This window comes from Eutrigla gurnardus (assembly GCF_963514095.1).
Source record: "Eutrigla gurnardus genome assembly, chromosome: 8".
Classification (NCBI taxonomy): domain Eukaryota; kingdom Metazoa; phylum Chordata; class Actinopteri; order Perciformes; family Triglidae; genus Eutrigla; species Eutrigla gurnardus.
Genome location: NC_139922.1, coordinates 19,850,727 through 19,875,685, shown reverse-complemented (window position 1 = coordinate 19,875,685; position 24,959 = coordinate 19,850,727). Strand labels below are relative to the sequence as shown.

The 24,959-nt window shown below is 43.0% G+C and overlaps 1 protein-coding gene across 1 annotated transcript; it reads left to right on the top strand.

Moving 5' to 3' along the window:
- The first annotated feature begins 560 nt into the window (after positions 1–560).
- On the top strand, positions 561–24,394 carry LOC311016763 (inactive dipeptidyl peptidase 10). The gene is made up of 25 exons (XM_084014688.1): positions 561–708; positions 6,950–7,064; positions 8,322–8,417; positions 8,560–8,654; positions 9,930–10,001; positions 14,307–14,359; positions 14,977–15,058; positions 15,527–15,647; positions 15,720–15,874; positions 16,855–16,952; positions 17,327–17,450; positions 17,782–17,823; positions 17,916–18,020; positions 18,731–18,822; positions 19,545–19,592; positions 20,842–20,960; positions 21,070–21,117; positions 21,378–21,476; positions 21,876–21,942; positions 22,065–22,259; positions 22,357–22,411; positions 22,522–22,621; positions 22,735–22,793; positions 22,933–23,005; positions 23,091–24,394. The coding sequence occupies exons 1-25, from the start codon at positions 670–672 to the stop codon at positions 23,306–23,308; spliced, it is 2,370 nt and encodes a 789-aa protein (XP_083870814.1). The 5' UTR covers positions 561–669; the 3' UTR covers positions 23,309–24,394.
- The last annotated feature ends 565 nt before the right edge of the window (positions 24,395–24,959 follow it).

Here is a 24,959-nt window from a genome sequence, read left to right as displayed (position 1 = left end):
TACTATACACACATCCTATACTATAGGCTATACTAAGTGGACATGTGCATGGTCCTATGGTGAGTTAAAATGCATCGAGATCCCTCCTGCTGAAAAATACACTTAATTATATTATTGTATTATTGCATACACTACTAGAGTGAGTAGTTTGGATTATTGTATTTTTTAGACTATTAGGAGTTTATCATTATTATATTAAGGGAATTCAAATATTGAACAATTCAGTCACATCACCGACATATCAATACAATTGTCTGTTAATGTTTCACCAGCTATTGTGTTTATTCATAATTACTTAATTTTGACTGTCTCTAGGAATGCTGAAACAGCATTAGTCGCATATGCACCCTACCTCCTGTCTGAGCCAATCAATAGCCTATGAAGAGATTGGAAATAGGCGAATGAATGGACGACAGTCACCCGTGCAGTGAGGGAGGGAGAGAGAGAGAGAGAGAGAGAGAGAGAGAGAGAGAGAGAGAGAGAGAGAGAGAGAGAGAGAGAGAGAGAGAGAGAGAGAGAGAGAGAGAGAGAGAGAGAGAGAGCAGAAGAAGCCCAGTGAGGACAAACTTGCAAGTAGCAGCGCATGCAGAAAAAGCTCTGCAAGACAACAGTGCAGCGACTCGACGGATTTTGAAGCCACAGAGGCAGCGGAGCTTGTTGCGGATTACAATGATTGCCACAACTCAACAAAACATGACCACGGAGCTGGTATGTGTGTATTTAATAATAAAAAAATGTTTTATATCTACTTAGTTTTTCTTCACATTAAGAGCAGTGTGTGTGTGTGTGTGTGTGTGTGTGTGTGTGTGTGTGTGTGTGTGTGTGTGTGTGTGTGTGTGTGTGTGTGTGTGCGCGCGCGTGTACTACGTGTAGTCTGATGTGCAGTGGGGAATTCCTCATGCATGCGCACAATACGATGAATATCGATTAGTGTTTTATCCATTTCTACTATTCAGACTTTCTCGTCAATATCCATCTGGTGGACAGCCTTGACTCTGTGCACTGCGGTTCAGCGTCCGCTGCCTCTCACTCTAATTGTCCTTCTGTCCCGTGTAGACTTTTGTAGCATTATATCTCTGCATCATTAACAGTGTTTTTCCTCCCCAGTATGATAATTAGATTTAAGGATGTGTCCCAGCAGACAAATGTCCCCTCCAGCATGGACGTGCAGTGACAAAGAGGCTCAAACCTCCAGCGCTGTGATTGATTACCCCTTCGCTGTGTAGGTGTATGTCATTCATAGAACACAGACTATGAACCAACACATCCTGTGGGTTTGTGTTTTTGCTCTAACGCTGAACACTCATGCTGCATTCAGTGAGATACCCTCCATGTAAATTATTGCAGCTCTCCCATTCAGTTGCAATTGATATGCACGCCCACCCCAATATGACTTTTCCTGGTTTATTTCAAAGGCGGTCGGTTCCCCCTCTCTTTAGACGCCTGAAGCAACTCGTGCAACTTCTAGTCCTCAACTGATATTGAAGAACGATTGCGTCCGATTACACCTCACACTTTGATTTCACTTGGATTTGACTTACAGTAATATGCGGTGCTTCCTCCTCTGAATCAAACTTTCTCATGCTCCATCAGTCATTGTCCAAAATCATTTACACTGCTGCTTCTGTTTCTCTACAGCGCTGCAGCCCAGTCCTCTATATCCTATTTAACAGAGCTCATCAAACAGTCACCCTTCTTGGGAAGGAGTTTCAATCATGAGCTGATTAGTACACTGAAAACGTCTGAGAGACAAGAAGAGCAATTCAATGGTGTCTAATTGGTATAGCATTGTGGTGTTTGACAGTAAGAGTCCCACTCACGTTCGGTTTATTTGTCTCATAATTGGATGCGATGTAATCTGGGTGAAACCATGTGTGAAGCGTCTGTGTGATAATCCTGCAGCATTATTGTTTCCTTAAGAGGGAGCCATACGAGGCCGCGGGGCTTATAGACGATCCATTACCTGCGAATGTCGCAACATTTCACGCCACGGTCTCCAATCCGGCGCTTGAAGCATTTAATGAGGCCAATTGGGTTAGAGATGTCGGTGTCCGTTGGGTGAGAAGATGCGGTGATTTATGGGATGTTGTGGATTGCTGCCTGTGTCATATGTTTTGTGTGTCACAATGTTAAACACACCATGAAACAACAGGACCAAACAGGATTGCAGAGTCAACGTAAAATGAGTTGAGACACCACAAATTAGAAGGCCACATCATAATTCCATGCTGGTAAAACACAAGGCGTTGGTTCTGTTAATCCTTGGCATTATGCAAGAAAATTAATGAGCTTTTTCAGAGGCAATATGGTTATTATAAGCCTATTATTTGTTTCACTGAAAGACTACATCTGCAGCTCTCCCACATGTGTTTTACTGATGCTGCTTGTTTCCTAAAGGCAGGAACTGTAAGTGGCTGGACATGCTGAGGAAAAGCTCTCTCATACATACTCGTCCCCTTTTGTACAGTAATGTTTTTTTTCTTATGTGTGATGGGGAGCATGAAAAGAATAAGACAGTAGGGCAGCCTTGCAGCACTAGAGGCTAAAGCGGCAGGTCTTTCATTTCATAAAGGCTTCTGCTGCATCGTCTGCTAATAGCCTTGAGGGCAAAAAGATCTGCCCAGTTAGTCCCATATGGTGTCTTTACCACCTACTGTTCTTTATTTTTTTCAAATAAACACAAGGGGAGAACTGGTGGTGCAGTGAGAAGGAGCACATACATTCCACTGAATGAGACGATGGATAGTCCTAGATAGGAATCAATATCGGTCTGGGGTATCTCATTACTACATCGGTTACCTTTTATTCCAACCACACCAAATTTACAGCCCACTCTAATGATGACCTTCATTTTAAATGAGGCAGTGAACGATATTGACACGGTGATACATACATGGCTTACTTGCTAATCTACAGCTTTCCCTTGTGAGCAATTACAGCATATCATTAAAATAAGGAGCATGTAGGTTATATTGAGGGGCCGTGTGTGTCTGCCAATTGATCTCCCCCATTTTTATGATGGTGGTTATTTCATTGATGCGCCTGCCAATGTCATGAAAGTAATAAACATCATTGCCTGATGTTAAAAGGGGGGCTTTAGAGCAGAACCAGAATGCCCAAACAGCCTGCACTGGTTCCCTCATTCCTCCGCATATGATTAATTGTCGGATTCTCCGTGCCTCAAAGACAGAAGATGGAGTTAAGGAGGTCTCCAGAGCCTAATTTATGAATTCTCAGTACCGCCATGGATTCCACACGACCTCGTTGTGTTGGCCGTTGTGCAGTTTGACTAATTGTATTTAAGTGTGGCTTGCCTTTTTTTTGTGTAGAAATTCAATCAATACAGTTAGGATGGTTTGAATTTGTGTGTTCTGAGAAAGGAAGCCTGTTATCTAGAATCTGTTCGTGTGCAGTTTAATTCCAGTCCAGTAAGTGCGATTCTTAAGTTGAAACGATAGAACGGTCAGAATAGGTCTGGCCTCTGTTCCACATGGAGGTGTCATACTTTCAGTCTCCTTTATGGCTATATAGCCACGATTAATTGTTTCCTTCCGGACCTTGTTCAACTGTGCACCTTATTGATTCTCTCATTTGGTTAGAGTTAAAAAATCCCCTCGCTCCGCTGGCAAACACTAGATTTTCTCTTCTCTAATCCAGTTCTGCATGGCCTGCCAAAATAAATCCTCTCGAGGGGATTCCTTCGGGAGCGTTATCCATAAACATAACATGCTTTGATTTGCAATCTCGCACCCTATGCTGTTTGAATGACACCTCATCTGGGCTCCTGCTCCACCTCCTGTGGTATCTCACGGGGCTCAATAAAAGACATGGCGCCCTTAGGAAGATCTATGTGTGATTTTCTTTTGATCCGACTCAGAAGAAAACCTGATACGTCCTTGTCCATCAGGGTGCTGCCCGACAGAACCCGGCCTATCACACAGCCCCGCTCTACATCCGTTCACCTGTGCCTGCAGTTTGTGCCGCATTACATTCCCTCGTGAATTGTGATCAGCGACCGGCACGGCCGCTCTGGGGATTCTGCCGGGGCACATCTGTACCTCATTTGCAATTCTGCCAAAACACCTCATTCGTCCAAATGTGGGATTTCCAGTCCGTCGCAGTGACAGTGCAACCTTAATTGGTAGTATGGTCTAATGTGTGGGCTCAGGGGAACGATAGGATCTGGGCATCCATAAGAAGGATGTTTCGGCTCTCACGTTGCATAATGTAATTAGATGGAGGACTTGGGAATGAAAACTGTGTGATGGAATCAGTCAAGTGGAGGAATTTAATTAGTGATGGGCAAGTGAAGCCTTATGAAGCACTGAGGCTTTCCTAGCAATTGTGTTGAAAAAGATTCAAAGCTTCAACGCTTCAGTGATGGTGACATCTGGTGGACAACTGAAGCCATAGCAACCTCTCAAGAGCGCGACTGAAGCTCTGACACCGTTTCAATCCCATGTCAACAATAAAAGTTTAGAAAAGACTGTGTGGTCATTAACGTGTTTTGTTCATTCATACTCGCCCATACTGTAACACATCCCATGCCAACGGATTAATCCAAATGATATGAAGGGTTAATGGTTGGTCAAGGGTTTATTTATTTGATCATGGTATGTGAACTCAGACAGATCGTGTTTGTATAATAAGTGTTTTACACCAGAGTCTCCTCTCACTCTCACTCTCACAATCTCCAAATGTTCTCTCACTCTCACAATCTCCAAATGTTCTCTCACTCTCACTCTCACTCTCCAAATATCCAAATCTCCTCTCACTCTCCAAATATCCAACTCTCCTCTCACTCTCCAAATCTCCTCACAACCACATTTTGAGGAGTAATGATGCATGTTTTATAGCTTGTGTGGCATCAAACCACTCAAATCTTTAAAACCTGTCACGCTGTCATAGGCTCACAAAGCATGAACACTACGAGCCAATGAAACACACTGACACACACTATGAGCCAATGACACGCACCGGCACACTATGAGCCAATGAAACGCTTCGAAACTTTTCGAAGCAACGAAGCACTTAGTGCTTCGGTCACGTGACGCTGGTGTTTTGATACAAGCTCCGACACAGTGGTTCGAACCGCTCCGCTTCAGGAAGAGCGACACAAGCTCCAAAGCCTCGGTATCATTTACCCATCACTAAATTTAATTTAAAATATTTCTTCTAAATCCTGGAAAATATATATATATGTGTCTGTCTGTGTGTGTGTGTGTGTGTGTGTGTGTGTGTGTGTGTGTATATATATATATGATGAAAATCTTCAACATGTGGTTTCCTGATAACCATGAGACTTAGCCTAACAATTAGGATTAATTTGCTTGTTTGCTTTAAACAAGAATGTTTGTATAAAGAAAGATTCAGTTCAGCCTTGGCAGACTGCTGTAGGTGCCTTTATCTGATGGGAGGATAATGGTGGTTCACTGAGGGATTATGTGCTGAGGCTGCGAAAGATTGAGACCAAACACATTGTTAGAAAGGCCAGTATAGATACACAGCCTTAGACATTAGTCACCGAGCTCCGGTCTGCCCCGGAGTCCCAACATTACTTAAAAGTTGTCCCTGCAGCCGTAACTGGCAGTGGTTTTAATTCGAACATGCTATGATACTGCAGCCAAGGAGATCTATTAAAGATGAAACCTTGGCAGGAGTTGTGCTGGCAACCAGTTGCTATAGAGCAGCAGACCTTGTTGGTCTTCCATTCATCTTGGGTATAAAGTAAACTTGCGTTCTTGCAATACAAGGTGGAAACGTCTGAGACACATTCTTAGAAAAAAAAGAGGGATTTCTTCCTGACAAGATAAATAACACACAGAGGCATGAAGACAACTGAGAAATCTCTTTAATGCCCAACTGCACTGACCTTTACTTTTCAGTTCCTGCAGAATTCACTCGGAAATGGTGTTTTAAGACATTTTGACTCCAGTTATGTAAGTGCGTTCAGTGCTTTGATACACAATGTGCCAGCGGCTTTAAGTCAGCTGGTCAAGGGGGGGTAAAGAAGTGTATGTCTGTGGAGAGGAAGTGTTAGATGTGGCAAACAGACTGGAGTCAGGGACAGCTGGTGTCGCCCGGGGAGCAGGGAGGAGCAGCAATCTGTAGACCAGTGAGCCAAGATGCCCTCTTTCCGCTGCCCGTGTCCCTAATGCCTGTAGGAAGGGACCGGCGGAGGGGCAGTGAGGGATAAACCAAAGGGGTGGGCAGCCATAATGAAGGCTGAAATTTATAGCTGATCTGTGATTGAACTCTCACACTCCAGTGGCCATGCAGCGCCAGCCACTCATTATGGGGAAGTGGTGTGCAGCTTGGGAATGGCATGCAATAGAAATTAATTGTAAATGATAGTGATGCCGGCTTATTGCATCACAGATCGCACAGAGAGGATACCTGGAATTGAGGACACTTGAAGATTTGCTGTGTTGAATGCCTAACTGAAGCTTTGTCTATAATTTATTGTATAGTTATACAGCCCCATCTACGTCTCCTCATTTTGAACCGCCTCGTTAACAACTTCATCAGGTACTGTTGCATAAATCCCGATCCACCAAAGCAATATATAGGTTGCAGCCTTTTCTATAAAAAGTACTCAGGCACAACGTATTTCATGATAACCTCCACCACCTCCCTCTTTTTTTTTTTACCAAAACCACATGGCCCATCAGTCATGTGAAAGGGTGAAATGAGGCGACGATAAAGAAAGGAAAAAAAAAAAAAACAGTGGCCAAAATTTGTGCCACAAATCAAAGTCTCATCTCTCACACATGCAACGATTTCATGCAGTTCTCATACAGAAAATTAGGGTAATTCCCCCCCTGAGGCTCACAGTACTGATGTGCCTGTCAGGGAGAAGTGGCTGTGAGAGCGTGGGAATGAAGCAGAACTAATGTCATATGTGCTCGCATTCAACACTTTGTGTGAATTGGTTTTTTTTTCATATCAGGACCGGGGGAGTTCAGATGGTCCCCCGCGGAACTGGAAGGGCATAGGAATTGCCATGGTGGTGATCGTGGCCGTCATGTCTATGGTCATTCTCTCCGTCATCCTCCTCACGCCCGGTAAGAAGCGCTGTTTGGAGGGTTAGAAGCAGCAAAGCAGAATGGAGTTGTCATGCGGAGAATGGAGTGGTGCAGGGATGACGTGTTTCTGTAGGCCAGCCCCCAGAAGTTAGCGTCTCACTGGTCGCCTCAGCCAATGGGATTGTTCAATTGGATTTTAAATTAATGCAGAATATAAATGAGTTCATGAGTGGGCTACTGATGTGCTTTACAAAAACATTAAAGTCCCTTCAGCTTTTGTTAACCACATGCATTATCTAACAAAAAACCCAATTAATAAAAACCCATTGACCTTGAGACCCGGAAGTGCACATGTCTTAACTCATTTCTGGGTTTACTCATTCCAGCTCCACTCTATTTAAGGAATAGTTATTTTGGGAAAATGTGATTTTTGGTGGCAAAATCGATACCATTCTCACATCTGTATGATGTGATCATAATGTGGATGTAGTAACTCAGACACAGGTTTCTGGAGATGCCTAACTTTAAGTCTTGATATCATTTTAATGGGTGAGCATGTATCCCCTGTTCATTTGTCATGGATGGGGATATTAGCTATAGAGACCAAAACCATTAAAAAAATTAAAAAAATTCTCGACTATAAAGTTTAGCATTTTAATTGAGATCTATTGGGATCTACTCATATTTGAAGCCAGCCTCAAGTGGCCATTTGAATTCCAGTCTTTTTTCAGAATCAAGGGTTATATACAGTGACTTTACAAACGAGATATAACGTGTTAATTAGTGAGCTTTAGTGGTGCCGGTAGGTGTATTTTGTTGGAATTGGACAGAGCCAGCCTAACTGGTTCCCTCTCCCTTCCAGTCTTTATGCTAAGCTAACTGGCTGCAGGCTGAAGCCTTCTATGTAATGTACAGTAATGAGAGATCTTGCAATGTAACTGTGACAGAAAGCAAATAATAAGCCTATTTTCCAAAGTGTTGCCCTTGTGCTTTTACAAATGTTGCACATTTTTTGAAATGGCAAAATCTATGAAAAAAGGAAGCGACTTGTAAACGAAGTGGTTACAGTGTATTATTCTTTTATGTTTGATTCCAGCCTTGGGCCTTTTGTTGAACGTCATCACCTCCAGAGCTTCCAGTGTACTCTGTTATCTGTTAAATAAAGGCAAACATGCAAAACAAAACAAAAATGAATTGAATAGGAAGCACAAATATAGACCAGGCTCCAACATGCTCAGTTTTTGCTATGACACACTTTTCATGAATACATTAATTCTTGTCTCTTTGCCTTTGAAGATGAATCCCACTTGCTTCTCCGCTCTCATCTCACGATGGAGGACCTGGAGAGTGAGGAGTTCAAAGTTCACGACCCCTGTGTGGCATGGTTGAACGGTAAGGATCCCTGTTCCGTCATCTCAAATGACTCCCGACTGCTCAAAAACCAATTTATTGATCTCACCGCAGACTGTGTGCATTTAAGTCATCACTGTAATAACACGGGATCCTCTTCCCTGAACCGTCTCGACCCCGTCAGAAAACGAAGTGGCTCTCCGCACCAGAGAGGGACACGTCCTGTCATTTAGCCTCAGCAGCAACCTCACCTCAACTCTGGTGGACAACAGCTCCCTGGTGAGTAGCATCGACACCGCTTCTGAGGACGGGGGGAAGGGGCAATTTTTATATTGATCGGCTCATATCCACAGACAGCTGGACAAAATGAGTGGAAGCCAATAGAGCTTCCAGGTTGAGTCCAACTGTTCCACATTCCATACTTGAAAAAATAGATTTGGCAGACTGACAGTATCAGCGCATCCTCCCCCCCCCCCCCCCCCCCCCAAATCTGGCTGCTCTGTGAGCCTTCAACATGTGGCTTCAAAGAGAATTTCCCAAGCAAGGGCATCATTTTGAACGCTGCCTCTGCGCGACACTGACAGCCTTATGTGGGTCATCATCGCCGAGGAGCTTAAAGCAGGGTTGTGTTGTCAGGTTGCGAACTAGTTTCTCTTCGCTGTTATGATATGGTTTGTTATCTCTGCTGCCGTGACTAATTCCAGAAAATATAAATATATATTCCTGTATGAATAACAAGATGCACATTTCAGCTACAGATAGTGAGAATATTATAGAATTCATGGTAAGTAATGCAAATTAATGAGACGTCTGCGTAGGAGAGTGACAAGTAGGTCATATTTATGTTTATTATGGAGGTTTCTATTTGTTTATTGATGCAAGATTGTGGCTATATGTCACGGAGAAATCATCATCCGCTTTTTATGAAAAAAAATAAATAAATACCAGCGCTGTCTCCTAAAAGTGAAGTTGTAATACAACGATACTGCATTGCGAATTATGTTTTGATGGAAATGTATTTTATTGTGGATTCTGGTTTTATTTATTTTTTTGTTTTGTTTGCATAAACCTAACCAAGAACTTGTTTTTCTTTCAATTTAATTTCAATGTCAATCAAACAGGGGTTTGTTGTCAAAACTAAGAGACTACCTGTCATGCATTCTTGCAATGGCTGGAGAGCAACCGCTGCACCGGGCTCTAAAAGCTGCAGCCACCTCATTCTTGTGCCAAAAAATACCAACATGCAACACTGCATCCAGTCACATTCATATGCAGTACCCAGTATGCTTTTCTGGTTATTCTGATCCACAATCCTCTGTGCTGCAGATATATGAGAAAGAGGGTCAAAGTTCAAGGTGCAACGTTATGACAAAGCAGCATGTCCTGCATACAACAGTATGTAAGTGCAGCTGCAGTATGTACTCAAAGTAAAAACAGAAAAAGGAACACAATGGTACATTTCCCTGGAGAGTGCAACATAGTCGTATTGGGATGTCATTTTTTCCAGAGAACAAATTGAAGTGTCTGATGATGTGTTGTCTAATTTCTCAACAGGACCTGACCACTACGAAATTCCAAGTGTCAGCAGACAAGACGTGTGTCCTCTTGGCGTATAACATTCGACCGGTACGTTGACTCAGCGTTATCGCAGAACAAAACAACCTGAAGCCCTTTTACCTTCAGAAGACATTCAGGGTTTAAAAAAAAAAACGATCCAGTAATATCAAAGACGTGCTGTTGTCGCTCACGTGTGTCCGGCAGTGTGTGTGTGGGCGAGTGTGTGTGTGTGTTGATTCTGCTACTGCAGCAGTCTTCAGGTCTGTAACACCGTCCGCCACATGTGGGAGAACATACGGGGAGCTGAATATTTAAACCGACTGATGGCGGAAGCTGCAGGGGGGGGGGGGTTGAAACGCTGCGAGTGAGTGATCCGTGTGATAGCAGGGGGAATGGGGGGAAGGGGAGATCAAGAAGATGAAGGGGTAAAGTTGGAGTTGCAGTAATGAAGTCAGCCCGCTATAGTTCAACGTGGAATTTTAATGAGGAGCTGATGAGAATCACAATCGCAGGTGGTTTCGGATAAGCGCCGAGGTCGACGCAAATAACGGATCTTTGGGCTCCCTTCGCTTTTTAACACCCCACAGCCGTCTCACTCTGTAAATACCCACGCCATTAATAAATAGTTGAGTCTCTCCTCAAAGGGCATGCAAGTTGTATAATGTGCAAGTAATCAACGTTGGAAGGGAAACAGAATTAGGAGGAAATGAAATCCCTAGGCACATTTCCCCCCTACGTTCTTATTAAAAACCTGAAAGCAGATTTCGCTGCTCTCTCACACTTTCATTTGTTCAGTCTCTTCTATCTCTCTGTTTCCTTTAGAGATCTGCTTTTGCTTCAGTCAGTGCATATCTTATTCTGTATGTGTGTGTGTGTGTGGGGGGGGGGGGGGGGGGGTGTAATGAGCCTGTTGCTGTGTTACAACATCCGTCACAAACGCGCTGCATCCACTCTAACTGCATTATGAGGTGGTTACCTTGCGTTCAATCAGCTCTCAGATAACTCTGTGGAGAGAAAAGGCTCAGATCGTTGTTCCGATCCGTGGGTTGTTTAAGATTAATCCCATTAGCATACTTCCTTTGATGTCAGCAGGAATCGCCTGCTCTCATCTGTATGCTCAGTGTGTATTCACACTGGAAGAAATCAGAGGCAATGAGCCACCTGGAATCATTTGTATAGTTAGAAATGGATATCTGTGTGTGTGTGAGCGTGGTAGGCGTTCTGTGTCCATACGGGCTATTTCTCCATTCTCCTCATCTTCCTAGCTCCATCGTCCCTCACTTCTGTATATCTCTGGGGGGGGGGGTTGTGCTGACTGAAGCAGTTTGCGCCAGGCACTAGCTTTGCCGTTGGAGAGAGGAGCGGCACGCTGCTGAGAGTGGCAGAGAATGAGAGAGAAACAGAAGGAGCGGTGGGGGGAAGCCACTTGTGATGGGGGGGAGCTGGGCAGAGAAAAATGGGATATGCACCATTTGCCCTCAGACACGCTGCCCGGTTGAAATCAATCAGAGTGGTTATCAAAGAGTGACAGAAATGCTAAAAGGAGAAAGCTGCAGCGGAGAGAAATGGATGAGCAGGCTGTGGGTAAAGTTAAAAGGCTTCTCTGGATTTTGGTGTTAGCTCTGGAGGCTTTAGGGAGGGTTTGTGCCTGGTGGGTGAAAATAAATGGATTTTGATAAGAGGGTATACACAGAAGTGAGTTGGGGATTTGGCCACGGAGGAACAAGAGGAAGCAGATTTCCTGTACACAAGAATGTCCTTTCCTCAAAGCCTGTTTGAATTAAATAGGTTTGTGTGCAAGAGGAGGCAATGAGAACGAGAAGACCCACATATTTCTTTTTTAAAAAGAGGTTTCTGGAATTGATGAATACTGGCGAACGGACCAGCACCTGCCACGACAGTGCATTTTAGGGACAAATAAGATGCCAACGGAGTCGTGTCTGCACTCTGCAGCAAAAGCTGTTATCAAAGGCAGTGCATAGTCGCGCCGCTAAGAAATGCTTGTGAGGCAGGAACAATGTTGAGAAGGAAGGATGCTATTATATCTCTATTATGTATCTTGCAGTGCACAATATATATTCCAATATCTGTGCTCCTGCAAAGGGTGTCAAGTGTGTAATATAAGTTTCCTTTGTCACGTCATTGCACGCTATCTTCTGAGAGTGTAATCTGTGTGGTATGCACCCACCCCCCATTTCGGGAGGGGGACGAGTGGTAAAAATCGGCGGGGGGGTGGTTGAGCAATCTGGAGGATTTATGATGTTTTACTGGCTGCCACATTAGAATTCACTGCCTCTCCATGACAGATGCTTTCAGCATCTCTGTCAGTTCATCACACTGACGCACACAAACACACACAACATATACGACCGCTGCCAACAGCTCCACAATGTTAAATCACGAGCCGAATCTCTGGGTTCCTTTACAAATCATAAAAAGCTGATCGAACGCGGTGCTCACGGCAGCACCGCGGCTCCCCCTTGGTCTTGAAGAGTGATGCTCCCTGTAACTCAAGATCAGTCCTCCAGTCGAGAGCCTGTCAGCTTTCTCTCTCTGCATCCTTTCCTCCCTTCTTTCTTTCTCTCCATCTCCCTCCCTCTTTCCTGAAGTATTAGATAATTTCATCCCTTTCCTCTTCCTGTCCTGGCAGTAAGTTACTGTAACAGCCTGTTTCCCGTACACCCTGTGGCCCCCACATGCTCAAGTGTTACACCACAATCGGATTTCAATTTCATTCTTATCACCTTAGAATGTATTTCCCGTCCTGTGTCACTGTCACTTCATCTATGCATTTTCTAGCAACAGACAAACAACGCAGAGCACAAAATCCAATTTCACCACTAAGTGGGCTTCATAGAGGAAGTGACATTTAATTTCTTTGGGGACCGGTTAGTTAGCAGGGTCAAGCATTCAGAGGCCGGTGGGCAAATAGCCTGCTTCCAACCCTTCGCATGAGAGGAGAAAAAAAGAATAGATGATCGATAGATTATCGAGAATTCATCAGCGTGTGATTGTGAGTTAATGCACACACTCACCTGCACACAGTCATTGATTCTGGCCCTTTAGTCTTTTGCAGCGTGTTAATTTAATTATTCATCGAGCTGCTGCTGCCTGTGTCAGGGTTCCCAGACACAAAAGATCTCAGTGGGATGGATATTAGCTGTAACGATGCTATTTAATGAGAACGTCTTAGTTTCTGTACTTTCCTTCCACATGTCAAGTCTTTCATGTTGTCACTTTTACTCAGTCTTATAGGGGAACACCTGAATTAAGAAGTCCAATATGTCATTTGCATGGCCTAGGAAAGTAAATCAGGAACCAGAGAAGTTAGTCTCAAACTTGTTATGTCACCAAGGACAAAGTCTGGAGCTGCTCCACTGACAATGCGTGGGAGACTGAGTTTGTGGACCCATAGAATGTTTTTCTTTTTTATACATAAAAAAGCAATACCATAAGTGTACTAAATTCCCAACTTTTGCCTGTGTCATTATGGCTTTGCATTTCCTGCATTACCTTACCCACTGGCTAGCCTGCTAAATTGTTAGGCTTCACCGACAACGACATTAATATTGCCATTGCCTAGCAGCAGCAACCACTTCAATGGTAAGCATATGGAGCGGTGCGTGAATGAGGTAATGAGTCAGCATTTTTGCATTTCCGGATCCCTCGTCTCAAAGTCAATGGGTTTTTTTATGTGTTTTGGGGTTAAATGCCCGGAATAAGGTCTGTGGAAAACACAAACTTAAGAAATGTTAATGTTTTGTTTCACAATAAAAAAATGTATATTTTAAAGCCATTACAAAAAAAAAAAAAGACAAGTAATAACAATTGTCATATGAGACAAAGCGTCATCACGCCAGCTGGTCCGCCTCATTGTGTAAACTCACATTTATGCCACCATGGTGTAGTTTCTTTAAAGCCTAATGTTAGCTTTTTACTTCTGGTGAAGTTTTAAAAAATCATTAAAAGTGGTGTTCATTTGTGAAGATGATCTTGCAATCTGTAAACTGCACAAACATCATATTTGTAATTGACGGCACAATTCAAACAGGATAAAAAAAAATATATATATACCACCGTACATATTGATTCCAAGTATCAGCTGGTATTGGCTCACTGACAGTCACATTAAAGATGACCAAACAACAGTTTTTTTAGGTAAAAGAATAACATATTGCGATGAGACTAAGATTAATGAAATAATGAATTTTTATTTAGTAGAATTAATGTTGGTGTCGTTTTCAAAAGCATTGATGCGGAACCTCTGTTTAACCTCATAAACATGTGTATAAGCATGCGTGAGCACTGAAACATGTGTTTGTTGTTATCTAAGTGCGGCACACCTGTGTGCATGATATCCTCTACCTCTTTCAGGTGTTCTCTCAGTCCTTCACAGCTTCCTATGCTATCTACAATGTGGCTAATGGGTAGGTGGACTCATGAATGCTAATGCATGGGCTGCACTGGGCATGAGCGTCACCAATGCAAGCAGACCTGCAAATTGAAAAACGTCCCAGAGTGTGTCTCATCGAATCCGAGCCTCATGTTTCTGTCAGACATGCATTCATTCGTAAGTGTTCTTCCCAGGCTCCATAATCCTAAAGTAAGGTTTGTACTTTACCTCAGATTTCACTGCCTGAGATTCATATTCAGCATTATATTTATCAGTGGAAACACCTCTGTGGTAGCTGTGGATGATCCCCGGAGTTGCAAGAGGAATGGTTCTTTAAAAAAGGATTTCAGGAGGCCCTGAAGTATTGATCATTGCCTGAGTATGTCTTGGAAGAAAGTGTTTGCCTGTCCTTAGGAAGAAAACAAGCAGAGCCAGGAATATGAAAAAAAAAAAAAAAAAAAGAAGTGTTGCACTCTTGCATGAACCAACTCCATTCTCTGTTTTCCCTCTCTGCATCTTGCTCTTTTGTCCTCACAATGCAGCATCTCTCTCAATTAAAGCTCAAGGCCAGGGCATGGATGGACCTCAGAGGGCTGTAAACGGGACACTCGGCCCTTACGGAGGGCTTATGAGTATTTGTGTGTGTTCCAGGGATCTGCTGGAGCTTAACCCTCCGGAGAGGGAGAAAGCGGTGCTGCAATACGCTTCTTGGGGCCCTCAGGGGAGCCAGCTGGTAAGCCAGACGCTTAACGCACTTACCTGATCAACATGCTGTCAGCAGGATCTGAATTATTATTATTATTTTCTCAGCCTTTACAGTCTCTGATAATAAAGTCATTTGACATCATTTGATGAATAATGTTAATGATGAACATCAACGGCATCATGTCTCCGGCATTATGAGACGAGCTCCATTTTAGAGATTATTGCAGAGAACTTACTATAATGGAGTTGTTTTGCACTCATAATGTAATTCATCTACCTTCCGTGGAATGTAATTGGCTTTCGCTGCTTTGTCTGCAGCATATTAACTAGCAAGTAAAGATGTATTGGCTCTTACTCGTGGGTGCGCTGGCCCATGATTCATTCACTCTTGGCCCGCGTCCGACCAGCGCTCGATTCAGGCGGCCAGCGACGAAGCCTTCCACCGTATCGTCTTTGATAATGGATTTGCACTGTGTGTCTGTGCCGCCCATGCCAGGCCTATGTGTTTGACGGAGATATCTACTACAAGCCAAGTGTGACCAGCAAAGCCCTGCGTCTCACAACCACTGACCTGGAGCAGAATGTGGTGAACGGGCTCTCTGACTGGACTTATGAAGGTACGGTATGTTCCAGCACTTTGAAACAGCAGGTTTTAAGAGTCTGATATAACGACTTGCAAAACTTTTCAGAGGAAGTGCTCTTGACGTATGTTGCCCACTGGTGGTCTAAGGACGGGGCCCGGCTGGCATACCTCACCATCAACAACTCTGCCACACCTGTGATGGAAATACCGCACTTCCTAGGTGGTCTCTACCCCTCTAATGTGGTCTTCCCCTACCCCAAGGTAAAAAGAAAAAATATTCAAATTCTGAAAAGTGAAGCAATGTGGAAGTGCCTTAAAGTTGCATTCTTTCAAATGGAAGCATAGACTATGTATAAGAAGCGGATGTAGTCATCGACCCAATTGGTTTGTGGACTGCAGTTTAGAATGAGTCAAGTCAGCATTCTGGCCGTCGCCACTCGGATTCTTAAAACCGGCGAATGGAAGTGACCATATTTGGACAAGGTCGCGGTAGTGATGTCCAAGGTAGCCACGCCCCAATGCGTACCCAAGTCTTCTTCAATATGGCATGATGTTCATTCCGTAAATGATGGTCCCATTCAGAGTAAAATAGACGATAAAGCAGGGAGGGATTGACAGGTCATGACAAGTTAACGGTCACAAATACCCCAAATATGTCTTCCTCATTGTCCAGCTGTACATAGCTCGAACCTCTCGTGTCACTTTGTGGTTCCAAAAAACAAGATGGTGACAGCCAAACGCCATCCATGGGTGTAATATTTGTCATGTTCATGATATTATTTTGATGTTTGCAGCCCGACATTTGCAAAGTAACACTAAACATAAAGAACAGCTGAAGCTGAAGGTCGTTGGTCGTTATCCAAAGTGTTGGACAAAGAACTTTGTTGAAAAGTAAAGTTATTACAATTCAGCCCAAGAGGAACATAAATGTACCAACTGTGGTTGAGACATTTAACTCCTACAAGTCAACCACATGGTGGCGCCAGAGGAAAAGTTCAAAGGATTCATGTTCTGGGCACCAAAAAGACTTTGACTTGCTAGTGGAGATAGGCGTAAAGTCAGGAGGATTCATCCTTTGGGTACCATGAATACGTGCACCAATGGAAATCAATCATGGAATAGTGGTAATAGTATTAAAGTGGTGGACTGAAAGACCGCCAGTGGGTCTAAAAAGATTTGCAAACGGCGTAAACTTTTTGATGACTTTATTTGATTTTTTTTTTCTATTTGTTGTGCTACAGGCTGGCTCAAGTATCCCATCAGTCAGTCTGTTTGTGGTGAATCTGTATGGTCCAGCTCACACTCTGGAGATGATGCCTCCTGACTCCCTCAGGGCCAGGTAGTACATCTTTGTGAACCTCAAAACTAGAAATGCTGATAGTGATTCCAATATCAGATATGGGACTCAAATCAGTGGCAATGGGCCGATTTGGTATCTGATACTGTTATGGTAGGCATACAGTTTGTTAATTAAACACTGGTATCTGATCAGCACTCTTTATTAGACAATACCCAAAGCCCAGGTATTGGTTTGGCGACTAAAAAAATCCCTAGAAAAACAGAATAAACCTTTTGATCATCGCCTGCCAGTTATTATTACTCAAGTCCAAATTCTGCTCTCCACTTTCCCTTTTTCTTTTTTTTCTTCCCCACTCCTTTGCACCACTTTCCAATCACTTTCTCCGTGTATCATTTTCCGCATCGCCACTTCAGAGACAGCTACATCTCCATGGTGACTTGGATCAGCAGCACCCGCCTCGCGGCTCGTTGGCTGAATCGTGCCCAGAACCAATCGGTGCTCTGCGTATGCGAGGCCACCACGGGGGCCTGCTTAGAGGTGAGCGGTCATCAGTCGTTCCACATTAGTAATCCACCAACGGCCTCCGCTGCAATATGCGGTGTTAATAGAATTTCTTTGCTTCTCTTACACCGTGTTGGGAGTAAGGATTGATTTCCTTAAGCTCTCAAACAGTCTACTGGCTGGATTAATATTTAAGGTCATTTGCTGCATGAGGAGAATTCCTGCTGATGTAATGCAGTATTTTATTGCTCATTCCCTTCCATGATTTCTATATCTAATACTTAGTAGTTGAATACACTTTATTAACACAGTGCTACTTGGAAATGGTGTAATACATTTGTCTGTATTGTGTCATTTTAATGGACAGAAACACAAAATGGCCATGGACATAATGCAAAACCGACGACAGGTACGTTATTGTACTCGTGTTTCATAAAGTTTCATTACACCGGTTCATCACCGCTGTCTTTCTTTTTCACGCTGTTATTTTTTATCCAACAGGACGTGCCGTTGTTTTCAGCAGACGGCTCTGTGTTTTATACAATCCTGCCAGCGAAACAGGGCGCTCGCGGAGAGTTTCACCACATCGCCGGCCTGTCAGCTCAGGTCGGTTTTTTGAGCGCAGTTAACTTTCATTTCCTTGAATGATTTTGGACAAAATTGGTCGTTAACATTTCACCAGCGGTCACATAAAACACTGTGATTACAGATCTCGGCAGCACAGACCTTTAAAGTCTGGTTTGCTTACAATCTCCTCCTCCTCTCTAATTACTGAAGCAATTTGTTTGCATTTGGGTTTTTTTCAGCCTAATTACTTAAAACACCACCTTTATCTAAGGAGTCATTTCACTCACTAATACTTCACGGTTGTTTGCTTTTGCCCTTTATGTAATACAAGGAATATAGTATTTATATATAGTATATACATTTCTTCTTCTAGCTCAGCCAGGGGGGTTAAAAAAGAGCGTTCAGTAATCAGAAAGCAGGTAACGAATGCTGGCTGACAACAACCAAGTACTGGAAATGGACCAGTATAAATACTATTGTGTCAATCGGTGAAATGGGAAGCAGGTGAGCTGGACAACGAGGCAACATATTGAATAAATGACACTGAGATATCAGAGAAATTGACACCTTTGGGCTCATGTAAACCAACAAACCCGTTTCTGGCTAAATTCACTAAAACGTACTGTTCCTGAACTCTCTTGTAGCCGTCAGTGCTTTATTTAAAATGTTCCCCTCCATCCTCTGACAAACACTTGCTGTATTGCTCCATCTATTTGTATCCTGTATCTCTGTCTCTCTGTGTAACACAGCCTGCCATCCCCTCCATCCCTCCTCGCTTCCTGACATCAGGGAGCTGGGACGTCACCGTGCTCTGCGCCCTCGACGAGAAGGCTGGAAAAATGTGAGGCTGAACCACCTTTGGGTGCCTTTAACAGCTCGCAGCTCCTTACTATGAATATACAAGTGGGTGTAGAGTAGAATAGCAGCCGAGAACAAATTATAGACGTCTGCTGCTGGACAGCAAATTCCCTTTGTTAGGTCAGAATGTTACACCCAAGATTTATTTATTCATTACCATGAGATTTATTTTAAACCAAGCATGTCGCATAGATCTCGGTTAAAAAGGACAAAGTAAACGGCTTTAACCCGGACTTTGGTTGTGCCGATGCTTTTCCACTGAAGAGGCTAAAGGATTACTTACGTGAACCGAGCAGCTTATCAATAAATCTGTCTCCACCCTGCTGGGGGCAGTAACTGATTGACTAAGGTGTGAGCATTACCGACAATCAAGTCGATTGTAGATCTGCTCAGTTGTTTGCAGTCCTCAAGCCCACGGGTTAATACTGCTCTTTGTCTCAAAGTACTCTGCTTGCATTCACGTAGTCGATATATGATGCTTTGATGCGCATCCACTTCACAATTGATTTAATTCACCATCCCTAATGGTGCTTTACAAATGAAATGTGATTTTATCACCATGCTGAAGTGTGTAAATCTGTGTGTTCTTGTCATGAATAATTTATATTCAGAGTAATTATGCTGAAGTGAAGATGCCCAGAGGTGATCAGCTTCAATAATGTTGAGTGACTTGCTGTGTCTGTGGTTTGTTTTTCTCCTCATCAGCTATTTCCTGAGTGCAGAGGAATCCAGACAAAGCAGACACCTTTACAGGTAAACAGGCTTCGCTGTGAAACCGAGTGCAGATTCTGTACGAGGCTTTAAACAGACTCAATGTTGACGTTATCCCTGAGGTGCTAATGTCAGCAACGTGCTTACAGTGACATTGCTAACATGCCGGTGTGTAAGCAGCTGTAATATTAACCATTTTAGTTGAGCATGTTAGCGTACATTCATAAGTACCGCGAAACACAAAGTACAGCTGATGCCGAATGTCATTGGTTTAGCAGGTATTTACGTATTATTAAATATGACCTGATGGTGGCGCTATATGGAAAGGTCAGAGGACGTTATTAAAATTCATGAGGGGGAAATATATATCCAAACTAGGGGTGGAACGATATAGGATTTTGTCGTGGATCGTCATAAAAAAAAAACCTCACATTAAATTGACTGTGATGAATTTATATTCTCGGGATAATAGATAAAATATTGTAAATATTGTCACGACGAGTGTCTTGAAAAGCTGCCTAGCTCGCTATTTATTTAGCGTTTATTTAAGCAGGGACACCTTGTGATTTAAGAACATCTTATTTGTGATTATTTACAAATTCTAAAGTGATAATGGACCATAGTCATGGGGGTTCATCCTCTGTGCACTATGAATATCTATTTCAAAATGCACTGTAATTCATCCAATAGATATTAAACCATTACAGTTTGGAGCAAAGTGTCGGCCAACATTTCCATCACAGAAGCCGCGCTGCTAGCATTCAGAAGAGAAACTGCACACTAATGTATTGATATGTGAATCTTAATTAAATGTTTAAGGCCAAGAGCTGAATTGACACATTCATAACGGAAAGAAACCCTCCTCGGTGGACGAGGAAACTCTGTGCTGACACTTATGATCCCCTGGTGATGAACACACTTGTCTCTTCCCTCATCAGCCTCTGAGGTTTCATATCTTTTTATTAGCTTACATACCTTTAGGCCTCAGGAGATAGCACAATATTGCGGAGGAGGGACGGTGGCTTCTTGAAACTTGGGCCGTGATCAATCCTGTATGAAATTTGTAAGCAGGAGAGTGGAGAGGGTCATTTAGAGACTCGACACAGAGCGATCTCTATAACAGCTTTTATGTCTAACCTTATTGAACCCATCTATTTCGTTAAAGGCGACTGCTGGAATAAATTGTTTCAAGACGCTGCCACTATTCCTTAATATCTTGGCAATTAATTGACCCTCTCTCCCGGAGCGAAAAAAAAACACTTTAGACTGTTCCTTCTCTCTCTTGTCCAAGTGTGGACCTGGATGGTGTGTTTCAGCGCCGGTGCATCTCCTGTTACCTCATAGACGGTTGTCGCTTCTTTCAAGCGGAGTTCAGTCCCAATCAAACCCACTTCACCCTCTACTGTCTAGGTAAGTGAGACACACACACACACACACACACACACGCACACACACACACACACACACACACACAAGCAGTATGCTTGACAGTTGTTTTATGATGTTTTCTTTTCCCCAGGCCCAGGAATACCTAAAGTGACGGTTCACAGTACAAAGGACCCCTCCAGTGAGTCTTTCACCTGTCACTTGATCTGATTTGTGGTCTATTACACATTTACAGGCTTGTCTGCCGTTTCTGGCTAGAGCCTGCAGAGGGCGCTATATTCAAGCACACCACAGTGGCGGGCTTTCCTCCCAGTGCCCACTGCCCTCTGTCTGTGGCTCTCAGTCAGTGCGGTTTGCATGGCGATGATGAGGATTTGACCTAGTGTTTCTGTTTTGATGTTCCGGATTAATAATCTGACATTTGCGTTTGAACTCCTGTAGGATACGTTGTCTTGGAGGATAACGCCCCTCTATCAAGAGCTCTGGAGGACAAGAGGCTCCCTGAGACTCTGTTCAGGACACTCCCAGCAGACAACCACGGTATAACAAAGCTATATTCAATATTGTTTCACATTTAAGGTATTGGTCAACCCGATACAAGCTTTCAAAGATCACCTTGAGTGCCTTTCTAAGGCAGTCAGATTAAGCAAAGCACTTGTTGCAAGTATCTCAGCCCGGAAGGGACAAATATAGTAGAGTACTAACCAATTGCTCCATTTGGTGATTAGGTAATCATTAGTGTGAGTCAAGCCTGTCCTCAAGGACCGGTGTCAAGTATTCTCTCAGAATGTGATTGTTCAAGTTCAGATTAAGGATTGATTGACATCATTTATGTGCTTCAGAGGTTCTGATGTATTTCAGGCAGAGGCTCTAAATGTAGCAGCAATCCTGACCTGTCTATGGATCGTTGACCTTGTTCTACTTGTTTGCTTTCCTTAGATGTACACCTGAAACTATCTCTACCTCAGGGTTACGAAGACAACCTGCACCCTCTCCTCGTCATTGTGTAAGCAACGATCTTTGTGATGTCATCAAAGTGTTTGTTTGCGTAAGAGCCTTTTTCCATCACTCTCCCATCCCCCGACATCTGTCACCGTACCAGCTGATCCTGTTCGTCTTGTCACTCAGAGACGGCGTGCCTGGGAGTCAGTCGGTGACAGAGGAATTTGCCCTGGACTGGCCTCAGGTCCTCTCCGGTACGCACAATGTGGCCTTGGCCTGGGTGGACGGCAGGAGTGGGGTTGGTCGTGGACAGAAGACCACCGCTGTGGATCCACGCAAGCTTGGCTCAATTAGAGTCAAAGATTATCTGGGAGTTGTAGAGTCAGTGCAGTCATGAAAACAAAATAAAGCCATATGATTGAAAGGTGAGAATCATAATAGACAGAGAATAAACAAGGACTTTACAATGTTTCCACAGGTTGTTGATGCAGCTGCCTTATATTGATGATCGTCGGGTGATCCTCTATGGCAAGGTTGCAGCATTTCTTAAGATTTAGAAACTCAATACTTCTATTGTAGCCATAAAAGCTATTGCATACCTTTTTTTTGTTTTGTTTTAGCACTTTTCTGTTTCTCCTCCCAGGCATTTGGCGGCTATTTAACCCTCAAGATGCTTGCTGCAACAGATAAGCTTTTTCAATGCACAGCCGCCATGGCACCGATCACTGACTTCAGACTTTATAGTGGGTTGAGATCACGTCATTAACGATTCATACAGTGTGCATGGGAGTTGTGATTGAACAGAGGCACAGCTCATATATATATATATATGTATAAGATGCTCCACTTATTTCAGGTGCTGCATTCTCAGAGAGGTTTCTAGGCCTTCCAGTAAAGGAGGAGCACGCTTACTCGGTGAGCCTGTGGATATATACATTTGTATCTATGTATATTTATGAATGTGGGATTTATTGCAGGGCTGATGTGTTAGACTGCATTAGTTATAGCTAGAAAAGTACCTTATAAAACACTATTGTGGTGTGATTTTCTTCAGACTGCATCTTTGCTGGAGGAGGTTAATAAGCTGAAAGATGAGAATTTCCTTATTCTACATGGAACCGCAGATGGTGAGATTTTATTCACTGCTATGCTTTTTAATTCTTATGTTTATTTTTCCATCTCTAATTGCAATTTACGTGTGTTTGGCCAAAGCGAGGGTACACTTCCAGCAGAGCGCAGAGCTCCTGAGCCGACTGGTGCGGGTGGAAGCTAACTACTCACTGCAGCTGTATCCAGACGAGGGCCACATCCTGAGAGAGCCGCGCTGCATCCAGCACTTCCAGCGGACAGTAGTGAACTACCTCCAAACCTGCTTGAAGCACAGCATCTTCCTAGAACCCATAGAGGATGACGAGGAAGAAGATGACTGAGCCCAGAGCCCCTTCCCTCCTTCTGGAAGGACTATCTTTGGACCGTATGCCATTATATGCATTATCTTGGGTGGGATTACCAGGCACAAGAGCAGAGGAGTGGGGACCAAACACATCAGATCACCTCCTACAACTTCCGGATAAATTGATGTACTGTATACCTTGTTGCACACAATTGTTTTTGCTGTTATACTGTATGTTTGAGGCTCTGTTTGTTTACATTCACTTGAGATGGTGTGAAGTATTCTGCCAAAGGTTTACAAAGATTTTAAAACATGCATGTCGTAATGGCTGCATGATGTCGATTAGTTTACATTGCATTTTCTGTGTTTTGCAGATCAGAATCGCACCCATCAGGTTTAAAAGTGCAAAATCTGCCAACAGCCAGGAACACACTGGAAGACTTAAAAAAAATCTACAGAATCACATTTGGATTTATGCAGATTCCAGTCATACAAAATCAAACATATGGATAGCTCAAGATATTTTAATCCTAAAACTCTGTGATAACATGTCACCTAACCCTGTTTGTCTGTATCCTGGGCCGACTCTCCATGATCTTTAAGATGTCATTGTAAAAGTTATTTTAGGTCTTTTGCACAGTGTGTTCCCGGCTTAAAGGTAAAAGAAGCATATGGATCATTCTAAATGTGCCAAATATATTTTGTGGACTTTATCTGTTGGTTTTACTAGCATCACTTGCATTATGTGATAAAGAATGAGTATGCAACTGTAATTATTTACACCACAAGCTCTGAGTCAAGGACGATTGCAAGAACTTCCATGTTGGACTGTCTATTCACTGTATTTGGAAGTACAATATGTTCCTGTTTTGGTACATCTTTGCATTTTAAACATTGATTGTGTATTGCAGAATTAAATTGTGTCTTTGGAAAAACTGTTGAGGCATTACCTTTGAGTCCACAATGGCAGTGGACAGTGGGCTTGACCATCAAACTATCAACTAAACCATACTGGTAAACTGCATGCAGTTGGTTTGAAAATGAATGCCCTTGAATCTAGACAATGGGCTGTTCCTTTTTTCCAACAATCCTTGTCAATAAAGTTTGAACTTCTTGTTTTACAGCAAAAGTCTTATTCGGTTCCTTCGCTAAACATATTCATTGTCAAATTTGAAGGGATAATTTGGATATGAAAAAAAAAATATCCTATCCTGTGCCAACACTTGATAAATACTGACTTTGATCTCTGCAAAAGTACCCCTTTGGCATTCAAAACAATTTCAGCTATTCCTGCTTTAAATACCCGCAAAGATCATGACCACTGATCTTAGTTGAGCATGCCAAAAATACCAAACAACAGATATAAATAATATATAGATGTAGCATAGGGTAATGGCAAATATATATATATATCTATATCTATATAACATTACATTATTATTCAGGTAACCATCATTTCATTGTAATGCTCCCCATTGATCTACCACATTTTCAGGAGTAAAGCTCAGGGTCCATTGTATTGGAGGTGCCCTTTAACTCCACCTATGCACAGGTAGAACTGGTAGTAGTTAAACCGATTAATACAGCTTTGTGCAGACCGTATTTATGTGACATTATCCAGGTTAAGGATCGTTTTAACGGAATAGTAAAAGCTCCTTCTTGAACATACCCTTCTCTCCGCCTGTCGT

Bases quoted from the DNA above. Each gene is read 5' to 3' on its own strand.
- LOC311016763 (XM_084014688.1), top strand. From the start codon at position 670: ATGATTGCCACAACTCAACAAAACATGACCACGGAGCTG. The intron at 20,961-21,069 runs GTAAGTGAGACA...TCTTTTCCCCAG, and splicing joins CTTCACCCTCTACTGTCTAG to GCCCAGGAATACCTAAAGTG. The intron at 21,477-21,875 runs GTATAACAAAGC...TGCTTTCCTTAG, and splicing joins ACTCCCAGCAGACAACCACG to ATGTACACCTGAAACTATCT.